The 11,862-nt window shown below is 41.6% G+C and overlaps 2 protein-coding genes and 1 long non-coding RNA gene across 4 annotated transcripts; 2 read left to right on the top strand and 1 right to left on the bottom strand.

Annotated features, from left to right (window-relative positions):
* Window positions 1-525: 525 nt before the first annotated feature.
* Window positions 526-7,988, top strand: LOC115671500 (uncharacterized). 2 transcript variants are annotated; one of them, XM_056302872.1, is made up of 4 exons: window positions 526-1,101; window positions 2,957-3,128; window positions 5,991-6,197; window positions 7,499-7,988. In XM_056302872.1, exons 1-3 carry the CDS (start codon window positions 964-966, stop codon window positions 6,182-6,184), a joined length of 504 nt encoding a protein of 167 aa, XP_056158847.1. In that variant the 5' UTR covers window positions 526-963; the 3' UTR covers window positions 6,185-6,197; window positions 7,499-7,988. The 2 variants fall into 2 exon arrangements, with proteins under 2 accessions (XP_056158847.1, XP_030448947.1); XM_030593087.2 differs by lacking the exon at window positions 7,499-7,988 and having other exon boundaries at window positions 5,991-6,472.
* A 980-nt stretch (window positions 7,989-8,968) lies between these two features.
* LOC115671498 (B3 domain-containing protein At2g36080-like) lies at window positions 8,969-11,862 on the bottom strand. Its single transcript, XM_030593085.2, has 3 exons — window positions 11,229-11,862; window positions 10,637-10,807; window positions 8,969-9,668 (listed from the first exon to the last, which is right to left on the bottom strand). Exons 1-3 carry the CDS (start codon window positions 11,860-11,862, stop codon window positions 9,652-9,654), a joined length of 822 nt encoding a protein of 273 aa, XP_030448945.1. The 3' UTR covers window positions 8,969-9,651.
* Window positions 10,701-11,385, top strand: LOC130134916 (uncharacterized). The gene is made up of 3 exons (XR_008814441.1): window positions 10,701-10,838; window positions 11,071-11,141; window positions 11,249-11,385. It is a non-coding gene; the product is annotated as an uncharacterized LOC130134916 (long non-coding RNA).

Raw genomic sequence — 11,862 nt, 5'->3', positions numbered from 1 at the left:
TCTCGAATGATATGATCATTCTATTTCATAAATAGATTTATGGTTAGATTATTCTATTTTCTTCCGTTGACGAGTTTCTTAACAGAGACATGTGTTTGATAACAACACGAAATTTATTTTTCTGGAACACACAATTTCTCCCATTTTACTCTCTTTTCCATTCATTGTTGGATAGCAGCTGATGGGGGGTGGCGGCGGCCCATGGCGGGCGTTGGCGGCGGTCCGAGGGGGCGGCGATGGCTGCAAGTAGATAGCCAGTGGGGGGTGGCAGCGGTCGGTAGGCGGACGGTGGGGGTGACGACTATTGGCCAATGGCGAGAGGCGGAGGCGAGCAATGAGAAAGAGTATTTTTATTTTTCCTTTATTTTTTCAAAAATAGAAAACTTAAAAACTTTTACTTCTCATTTCTGTTGCAAATCTATTTCTGGACTAAAAATTTGTTCGAGAAATAAAAAAAAAAAATCTGTTTCTGAAAACAGAATAAACAAAAAAAATAGAATAGTTATCGATCACCATTAAATATTTAATTCGGGTTGAACCGGTCTGCTTCAGGCTGTCGGAGATCCATCGCAGACGGCGCGGCTCCCTGCGACGGCGCGGCCACTCGCGGGTGGCGACCCTCCACGAGCTCCGGCGCAATCCGCTCCCGAGTCTCTCTCTCTCTCTCTCTCGCGCGTCGCCGGCAACACCGCCTCTAGTCCACGAGCTTCGACGACGGCGGTCGTGCCGCCACCAGGCCCGCCACGAGCTTCGCTCGGAGACGAGGAGAGGGCCACTGCGAGAGTGTGACAGCCTCTCTCTTTCTCTCTCTCTCTCTCTCTCTCAGTTGATTCGAGGGATATACATATATTGGATATAGGAGGGGACTACATTGGAAGAGTTCAGGTAGAAGGAGAGTGGAAACGCGGTGGATGAGCAACAAAGTCGGGGGACTGGCTCACGCTCGCGCTCGACAGTTGAGAGATGAAGTGGAGGGTGGTCTGCAGGAAGCTGTCCGACTACGTCCGCCACGACTTGAAGGAGATCGCCTTCCCCTCTTCGTTGCCCGACCCTCCTCACATCAAGAAGCGTCGCAAGCTCACCTGGCACGAGCGATTTCTCGTAATCACCCCTCTCTCTCTCTCTCTCTCTCAGTTGATTCTTGGCGAATTACCTATAACATGCGATAAAGTAACGTTTTTGATTGTTGGGTATCGTCGGAAACGGTGAGGTGAATTGTTACCTCGACTTTTGCACGTCACCCGTTTGTTAATTTGACTCTTAAGGCCGTTCGTCGCACTTATGCTGGAAGCCACCCTTTGTTGGTCAAGCGATCGGTACAGAATATTAGTTGATTTCCTTTGCCATGGTTATAGGCTGCATTGTTGGGCGTGACCACTCAGAAAGTCCTTTTATTTTTGGATTTCTAGTGTGAGAGAGAGTGGCATACGTGCAGAATTAGTGTAAAACTACTGAAAGTATGTTTAGTGTTGTAGATTAAAACAATGGATTAGGAAGTATTGACCGAAATGTCTCTACCGCTATCTAGGTGGTTAGAGTTAGAAAGCAAAATGAAAGGAAGTAGAAAGAGACATAACTGAAGCAATTATTATTGAAGAAACGAATGGGTAGGAATTCTATAAGGGATCATCTATTTTTGAGAGTTAACAAGGTGTGATAGAAGAAACAGAAGTTGCATGAATTGCTAGAAGCATAAATATGCACATCTTTTCTAAGTACTTTAGAGTTCAGATGAGTTCAATAAAGCTAGCATAATTGAGTTACATTAAGAGCCTATATTTGTTATTCAATACAACAATGATTGGGAGAAAGGATACGAGTCTTCAAAATCTATACAGATGAGAGGAAGGAGACGAGACATTCATTCGAAAAATTAGACATTTAGAGAGAAAATGTATAAAGTGAAATCGAGGTTGCTTAGCAAGCAGAAGATCATTGTAAATATTGAAATTAAGTGATTTCCAAGGATCTTAAGGATTGACTTATTTGCAGTTTGAGAAGGTAAGTGATTGCTTACTGACTTCTATGTTTATTTTTTCTTCGTGTTGACGATAATTTAGAAAAATGGATCAGGTATGGAAACGATTTGAAAAATAATCTTTGATTTTGTAGCCATCTATCTTCTTCGAAATACAATTCTGGCATAAGAACTGGAGATATTTGATCTGATTGTTTTGATATCCAACGCTCTTAGTTACTACAATAAGAACTTCAGACACCTAAAATGGGGCTATGTATTCATTCATTCAAAATATCAGAGCTGAGCCACTGATTAATATGGATCGAATTTACTTGGACCTGTCACAGAGCAAAATGTGGCTGTAGAACTAAGAGCAAAAAAGATTTTAATTTTCAGAAACTTTTGAATCTTTGCATTGTGCTGTATAGAATATTTGTTTTGTATTTCACTGCTATTTATGAATTGTGCTTATTATCTTACGACAAGAATCTAATGTGATTTTTTATTTAGTTAGTTATAAAAACTTCTAGTAAATTATTTTGAGCATGCTCAATCCCACAGTAAGGAGGTGAGTAATTGCTGACTGCGGGTTCATGCTCACTTATCTCCCAAACTTTTGGATTCCAAAGAAGATTAGAAGATAAAATCAAGGACTTTGGAGACAAGATAAAGAGTGAATCTCTTTTACTATTTAGAAGCTAGATAAAATTTTAGAACATTATTTGGATAATGTCAGAATTTATATTTAATGAACGAAAAGATTGTGTTTGGACTTAGTAGCAATGTAATAATTCGTAATACTGTTGGAACATTTGAAGTATTAGTTGCTCCGCAATTATGTACAACACATTTGAACAATTTATTCAAGGTTCTTCAATTGGCTTCATTAGCTTTGAGAGTAAAATCTCATGGTCGATGGCTGTGTCACTACTCAATTTGGAGAATGGAAATTTGGGTCGTGACAATCTATCTGAGTCAATTACTTGTTGTCTTCAGGTGTTAAAGGAGGCATCTAGGCTTTACGCTGCAAGCTGGGTACGCGATATTGGTCCTGAGCTACGACCGAATGATTACAAGAAAGATGAAGATAGTCAAGACAGTGAAGACAAGCCCAGCGGAGCCAAAAAAGTGGCTAAAGAGAAAGAACCTTCGACTTTAGAGGATCTCGGTAAGTGCCTTCTTTCTGAATTTAATTCTTGGGGACTTAAAACAGTTCTATAAGCTAGCATCGTTCTGAGATGATTGCTGTGATATTATCATTCAACAGTTAAATGTCCTACAGAGGTAAATCTCATCCCGAATGTGTGCTCATTCCATGTGTCAGTCTCTCATTCCTTGTAATGCACTGTTCTTGTATCTGTGATTTTTTTGATGCTGAGCATGAGAATGGTGTTTTATCCTTCGTTCAGCTGGTTGGATTCAGGGAAAATAAAGATATGTAATCTTTATTTTCAATTAACTCAACTAGGAATTGTCTGAAGAGGTAGCATGTGATTCTGAAGACCAGCATGAATAATTACAAGTATTTGAGATTCAAATCAAGCATGTTACCTGAGCTCACCGTTGTTCTATTAGCCTACTCATGCCGGGGAAAGTTGGGGTTGTAGTTCAGAAAACCTCACTGTCAGATTTTGTTCTTGCACAGGACTAGTTGTCCACATGGTAAAGTTCATAACAGAGACAAGTCTTCTGAACCAGGAAAAGATAAAATAAAAAAGTGTTGAAAACAAGCTTCATGAACACGTTGTAGGCCACTATAACGATGATTTGATGTCAGAAATGGATCTTGTGCCAATACGGTCTCAAGAAAAGTTGAGATTTGCATGCTGATCTTTCTGGCTCGTTCTGTTTTAGGACAGGTTGATATGAGCCGATGCCTTCTTTGGCTTGGCTGAAGAGGTTATCGTCTCAGATTGTCCAATTGCAAGTACTCTCTATTCACAATCAACTCGCTAAATGAGCACCTATTGAGTTTAGGAATGCCTTTTGATCTAGATTGTTTCCAGGTGAATGGTCAGGCATAAGTGGTTTTTGTCAATTGGCTTTTGTTATAGAAATTAGCATTCTGGTCACTCCCAACATAAGCCACAATCAAAGCATTGGTTGCTTGGACCTCTGCTTTTCTTCGACCGCCTTGACACCTTAGCATCGAGGAACTCCCCCTACTCAGTTTTCTCTTCATGTATTGGGCTGCCTGCCCCATCCCGATTAGATCATTAGGAATAAGCTGCAGACTTATATTATGGCGCACTAACTTTGATCCAATCAAATATCCCTTCTAGCCTTTAAAAAGCCGCTTCGATCTACTGATCTACAAAAGCTTGGCTGGTAGACTCCCTTCAATCAAATAGCTTACAAATTAATTTACTAGTCATTAAAAGTAGAAGTTTGTTGGTGCAAGAGTTTCTTCTTTAAGATTTCCTTCTGCTTTGCCTTGAATTTGGAACTTGTCTTAAAGTATCCAACTTGTTTCCTATGAAATTGGAAATTTTGGCATCGTATTACTTGCTTAGTCACTTGACATGGTTGCGACATTTTACATGGCAGTGATATTATAATGGCAGATCAATGTTTGAGCCTTAGAGGTGCCCGAGTGGCCTGCAGTCATATATATCTTTATACGGGGATTTGGGAGTAGTACTGCATCTTCAATGGTATTTGGCTTCATGAGCAACGCTTTTGTAAATAACTACCCTCACTTAACCCCCACCTGCACCTGACAGGACAAAAAGGAACCTCTGATATTCCAGTCAATTGCTTTTTGGCGCTGGAGATGCAATTTGTCCAACATGTATTGTCATCTTAAAATTAACAGATGTGCCATATCCTTTCCTATGCATAATGCATGGGTTCGAGTTATATTATATAAAGATCCTGTAGGAAGTCTGCTTCTTCATCATGGTGATGGACATTACCATGTGTGCCTTAGATATGTTTTCCTGGTAGATTTTGTATTGCGACTTGGCTCTGCTGTGAGAGTATGGCTGTATTGGAAGTTTAGACATAACAGAAGATTCTGAAGCAATTTGACTCTCTGCATTTATGGATTTGTAGTAGAAGATTAAGTAGTACCGAACTTTCTTCTCACTTATCATCCTCTCAAACATTTAGTCAGTACTTTATTGATCTGTAAGATGCACGAAATGTCTACATATGCCTCTTCTAATCAACGAAAAATGTTGAACGATATCTGGCAGTGGTTGGAAGAAAGCCTTGAGGTATCAATTTGTAAAGCTTGCAGAAGCACCATTTCCACAGATAATGGGCTGGATTTGCTAGGAATCATAGGAGATAAGAAAGTTTTTATTTTCCCATGTTTTTGAAAGGATTTTAAATGTCTCACCCCCAATAAAATCAATCTGCATCACGTTTCCTATTACCACTCCCCCCCTCCTCCCCTTTTCCTTCCCTCACTCTGAAACAAAAAATCAAACAACTCGATAAGGATGGGGAACCATATGGGGCCCTTTGCATCTATATGCAGGGCGTCACTATCGTAGGGCCTGAAACCACGTGCCATGTAGAGCATGACTATCCTATGGCCTGAAATTGCATGCCTCACTCCTGCTACTTTCTTCAGATCTGCTCTTGTGAAATACTTACTCTAACTTCCCCATCAAGCCATCAAAAGTTTCAGTGTCCTTGAAGAGGCTCCTCTGTTAGCGAAGCTAACATTACTACTGAGTCCATTGCCTTGAATCATATGACCCTTCCCTCACAACTTCACCTTATTTCTAGGTTGTCGAAGGGTTAGCTTAGCTGTTAAAATCGACATTACGTGACTAACTGTTTTGCCTATCAACAAAATGTTCTGTCGTTTTGTCCTGTTTTCTGTTACCTGTTACCTGTATGCTCATACTGTTGATTGCTTGTGAACTGGATTCAAAGAATGAATGAGAAAAGCAGTCAATAGGAGTGACAAAAGGATGCTGAAGTTTGACATCTAAATTGAGGCTGCATTTATGACAGAAGTTGCATAAAAAGATTTCTATATTAAGTCTGTTTTTCTTGTACTGAACAAATTTGATAGCTCTGGCTGCAAGAGGGGGAATGGAAACATTAAGGCCTGCTTTGCAGCGGGTGTACATGATGAGAGCTTCTGCATATAGGGATGCTCTTAAAAGCTTTATAGAAGGATATCAAGAAGGTGTCCAACAGGTGATGGAAAAGAAAGGAGATACTACATCTCAGAAGATGGGTGATGCACCTGAAAAGATGAATTGATTGATCTTGCGAGGTGTGTCCTTCCAAAGATCAAGTTCTTTCCGAACACCTTTGTGACAAATCACTTGCCTATGTTTTCCTCATGATGATGTTAACTGTAGCTTAACCATCCAGGGTAGAAAATATTACTTGGAAATAATCGCTTATTATGGTTGCTTGTACTTTTGTTAACAGTTTGCTAGGCTGAGCCTTTAATGTGTCAAGTCTTGTATATTCCTCTCTACTGTCATGCTTCTTCTTTCCCGGAGAAATCTAGAAGAATGCAATTAAAGTTTTTTAGTTAGACAATGGTGATGCTTTCCTCCATGATTTTTGGTCAAATTGAGTGCTTCTAATGCCCGATGAATGCCCACAGCTCAAAAGTACCACTGAGGTCTTATCTGATTATTTATTTGTACATCGAGGAAAAGGCAGTAGTTATTTTGAAAGCACTCTGAGGTCCTGTGGAATCATCCAATCTTTCAATGCTAATGGAAAGAAGCAAATTGAGTGATTACTTGTCCAGCATTTCTGGTTGTCCTTCCTCTTTCATAAGCATCCTCTTTGGTCTATCTTTTGTTCTATTTCCTTTGCCTCACCATTGGGTTGGGCCATGCCTTTCTGCATGGATAAAGAGAGTTTTGAATTGGTGGTGCTACCTTTGCACATCGTGAATTAGCTTTGGACTTAAAGAATGAAAAACAGGCCGAATGAGATACATTTCGCAAGCTGGTCTGGCTCCGTTGTTTGTGTTTTGGTTTTGTGCTCAGGAGTTGAGGATCTTCTGTTTGCTAGATATCAAGTGTTTGTTAAATTTTGATAGTTCCTTGTTGCCTGCTTTCTTGTGGGGAACGATGTTCGTCCTTCAGCGGAATCATGCCCATTTCCACCGAATCGTCTGTCTAGCTATATTGTTCAAAATGGAACTACCTAGACAAGACTGGGAAGCCTTTTTCTTTTTCTAAGATTCGGGTATATTAATTGGCACTCTTTGAAAATGACTGGACAATATTGTTGACCGAATGAAGTTTCAGGACCCATACCCTCAAATGGTTCCCCTAAAAAGAGAAGCTGACTCCTGTTCCTTCTCTAGAGCATGTACCCTCGGACATGATGAATAAAGGGATCACTTTCCCAGAATATGAACAATTACATGAGTTTTTTTAATCCAAGTAAGATATATTTCAGAGACCTGAGAGTTAAGATAAATTTATCCAATGAAGTTCTGTCTAATATTTGCTAAATTCTGGAGATATCTCATGACTCTCAGTCTCAAAAGACATGATGGGGAATACTGTGTTCACATCATTCTGGTACATTTCACTTCTTCTCCAGGAGATCTAATTCAGAAAGGGGTGTCCCATTCTTCCATGAGTCGGTTGGAGCGCGGGCGATGAGGTTGACTTTGAGAGCTGAATAGGGAAGAAAAAGGCCTGACAAGAAGGAAAATGGAGCACATGTTTTTCCTTGAAATGCGACTGTTCTCAGGCATGCCATGATTGAATGTGTTACTCTGGCCAATAATATGGCCAGAGGAGACTCCGAATCCGATTGATTTGCCATCACCTCAAAACGAATTATTAACCATCAGCAATTTAGCATGTTAGAGGGGACCCCCTTCCACTTGCCTTCAGGCCACTGCGAAGTTGAGGTAGATCGATTTGCTCGGGTCAATGGGTTTCCTTCTCTTGTCCTAATCTTTGTGGGACCATCGCAGCTCATGATATTCCTAAGAGATTCACACAAATATGATTACAATTGATGTATGAATGGTTGTTGTATGAATGATATATTACAGAGTTTAGGCGCTGAGTGCCTTAATATCCTGTTTCCTACTTGTTATATTCCTTGTTTTGCTATTTGCGAGCTGTTTGAATCCGCGATATTCAATTTTATGAAGCACTGAAGATTCAAATGAGGTCGAATATCGCATCTGAACTTGATATGGATCATGGGATCGATCCACTTCCGAAGGGAACTTTTGAGCTAGATGTTTATTCAGCAAGAAGCTTTTGAACCGAATCATCATTCGCTCGTAATCTGTTGTGGGATTCATTCATATTTCATGAGGATTAGAATGGATTGCTGCCTAGGAGGGAAAATATACTTGGGCTATAAGATGCACGAGGTTTGTCGCATTGGGACCTCCAGGCCTAATTGAGTTTTAGATATATTCGCAACTCTTCGCCACGAAGGACATAGGGATTCTCGCTTTTAGCTATATCGATCCTACGGTGACGTAAGTGTTGTCTTGGCTTGAGCAGCCATCCTCCTCTCCGTTCTACCGGATTCAGTGCCTTATGATTGGTCACACATAATTCGGGACTGCCCTATCGCCATTCCCTAGCTCACCATGTATGGGCAATAGAAGTAGAAATTATATTTCCTTGGGTCCATTTGTTTAGAGCTTCGCTAACGGCAATGAAAGAAGGTGCGGCTTAAAAGTGGAGTTGAAGAAACGTCCGGAATTGGCACTGGATGTTGACTTGCGCATGGAAGTTCAGAAGCTTGAGTATGATAAACTAAGCGTGCTAATCATTGGCGTCGATCGAAAACCAATCGTATAGTACTTTAAATCCAGATAATGCCCAATAAGAAGATAGGGAAGATGCGAGTTGGTCAAATAAAAGGGCTGTCCCATACCCATCAAGCTTCGGGTGACCTCTTGTTATCTTCTGAGATTGCTTGATCCTTTTTGGCTCTCAATGTTATACCAAGGACCACTTTTTTAAAGTACCGATCAAGTTCTATTCACATCGCTTGATGTTGGGTCATACTCAAATACAAATCCAGGCCATGCGAATCATAAAAAACACATGAGAAGATTAAATTATTGGTCACTTTCAATAGATGTATGTACAGAAGAGAGAGACCTGCTATCACCATCAATGTTCTCTTCAGCTCCACCCACCAGCACCGTCCCTTTCCCTTTTTCTTTCTTCCCTTTTTTTTTTGTTGTGTTTTGCTAGTACTCGAACAAATCCCATTTCAATAATTCATTACGTGGATCAAAGAAAAGAAAGAAATCAAGGAGATATATAGAATCTCAAGCAGCAAATGGACCCCTGATTTCAACCATTTGACATTGCTGAAGAGATGATCTCTTGCTTTTCTTCTTCTTTTTCTTCCCTTGTGGGGTCCTTTTCCCACCTTCTCTCTCTCTCTCTCTCTCTCTCTCTCTCTCTCTCGCTTCATGTTCCCATCTACAGTCTCTCTTTGTTTCTTGCCCTTCCTTGATCAATATGATTTCCCTTTGCCGTGAGCTCTAGGATCGCCTGAAAATCTGGGATTTTTCTCCTCTCTCTTTTTTTTCTTGTTTGTTTGTTTGTTTGACCCTTTCTTGTCAATGGTGAATATTTCCAATGATCACTCCAAGTTGGGCTCGGCCAGTCAATTTAATAAAGAAAAAGGATAAAAAAGAAAGAAAGAGAAGTCACGTCCACAGATCTTATCCTCGGCGATCTCTCTTGTGGTTGACACGATCTTCCTCAGATAAAGTGAAGCCCTGTTGGAATAGACACCAAAAACAAAAACCGCACAACGTTGTTGTAGGAATCAGTGCCCTCTCCGCATTTTCTTCTTTGGGGGGTACGTGTTACTGTCAGTCAATTTCAGGGGCGGATTTTATTCTATCACATGTCCCTTTTCCATGAACCAAACGAAACATGATAGCGCAATAAATCATTGATTAGAAGGTCCGTATCCGATGAGAACAGTGACCAATTATTACTATCATAGGAGCAGATCTTGCATTCTCAGTTTTAAGATATTCAAGGAGTACAGATGAATGCAATTTGTGATGTCTACAGTTCTCCTCTAGAATTGCACCAACGAAACAGCAAGCCAAGAATCAAAAGGGAACTGTTCTCAAATGAAAAAATGGCATTTTTTCAGATAACCCTTCAAGTAGTTAGCAAATCACACCACTCACACGAATTAAACCCAGAGACACAGACACCTATTTGATTCATATGCATGCCAAAATACCCACAATTACTTTACTTTCTAGAGCAGCAGACATCGAAACACTTTAAAAGCACCGTACATGGTAATGTGATCTGATCACTCTTTTAACATCCCTATGGGATATCGCATGGACGAAATGTTTTGGTCGGAAATTATTATCGATTAGCATGGGAAATCATACCACTAATTACTCCTTAAATAATTTTAAAAAAAAAGTAACTCCTGGATGATATTTGACACCCTAAATGTAGAACCTTTCCAAGGTATAGGAAACCAATTTGAATTTTGACTTTTCCAAGGTTAGGAAACCAATTTGATCTTTGCCCCCATGTGGAGGAACTCTCATTAAATGCCCTTTATAATATATTATCCGTGCGTTGTGTCTGATTAGAGGGGACCTCACTAGATAATCCATATAATAGTAACAAGAGACTTGCCGCTTTATGAACATACTTATAATTTGTCAGAAGATAAGAATAAAAAATAAGAGATAACAGTTAGGCGTACCATGTGACGGGGCAGAGTTTGATGAATTAGAGGAGAGGTCGTGGTGGGTCGGACCGTGGCTCGAGCCCGGCGGTGGCTCGGACTCCTCGTCGCCGTCGAGTTGGCACTCCAAGTTCACGCCGAACAGCCTCACCCTCCTCGGGTTGTTCCCCGCCGCCGTGGGTGCGCCTCCTGGTATCGGAGCCACAAAACCCGTGTAATCGTGAGTACTAACCGTGTGGTAAGTTCATGTGTCAAATACATCCTTATAATCTCTAGCTAAAAATAGTCCAAAATTTTTCCTATATTCATCTCTACAGCCTGGTTGAAAAAAAATACAGAAGAAAGAAAGTCATGCTCTTTTTTTTTTTTTTGAATTTATTGCCCATTTACTATATACAGTAGAGGAAATGTGCAAACAAAATCTGATTTCGTACAGTTGCGTTTCCTTCTAGGGAACTGAAGTGCCATCAACATTCACCATAAATGCAATAATAAACCTAATCAGAAAACAAACTACTATATGGTAAATTCTAGCCTTTATCTTTTATTTTAGTTCTTTTCAAAGAGAGACAAAAATATAACGTGAACAAAAAAAAAATCAACCAATTACCCGCTTGATTATGAGTATAGGAGCCAGGTTGGGACGGCCCATCATCGTGCCCAGGATAAGGACGCCGCACGGCATAGCACCCCCCGCCACCGCCACCGCCACCGGTCTCCGCCGCCACCGTGGGCACACCGGGCGACGGCTCCCCTCGCCGCCTCCAACCGATGAAGAGCCGGTCGGAGTCGGCGCGGTGGCGGTGGAAGAGGACGACGTCCCCGGCGTCGAGGCGCTTGTCCTTGACGAAGCGGCTCCAGCCCTTGGTGAGGACGTAGCTCTGGCTGCTGCTCCAGTAGGAGTAGCGGAACCTCCACCACTTCCCGGACTCGTCCTCGAAGCTCAGCAGCTGCGTCGCCTCGCCGACCAGCGGGAAGTGCCTCTCCGCGTGCTGCTTGGGTATCACCAGCCTGTTCAGCTTCCCCACGTCGCTCGGCGTCAGCGGCTTCTCGAACATCGGCTCCCTCTCCGCCGACGACGACGACGGCAGCTCCGCCGGCGGCGGCGAGCCTTCGTCTTGTGGGTCGTCGTCGGTGGGGTTGAAGTTGAGGAGGTTGTGCTGGTGGAACATGGTGGGGTGGGCAGTCCACCAGAGGGTGTTCGGGGTGCTGTCTGAAGTAGAGAGGGGGTGGTTAAGTGACAT

Source organism: Syzygium oleosum, unplaced genomic scaffold, assembly GCF_021117445.2.
Source record: "Syzygium oleosum isolate NSW1041296 unplaced genomic scaffold, Sole_v2.1 Sole_v2.25, whole genome shotgun sequence".
Lineage (NCBI taxonomy): Eukaryota > Viridiplantae > Streptophyta > Magnoliopsida > Myrtales > Myrtaceae > Syzygium > Syzygium oleosum.
Note: the sequence above shows the minus strand (reverse complement) of the source record. Positions and strands in the feature narration are given on the sequence as shown.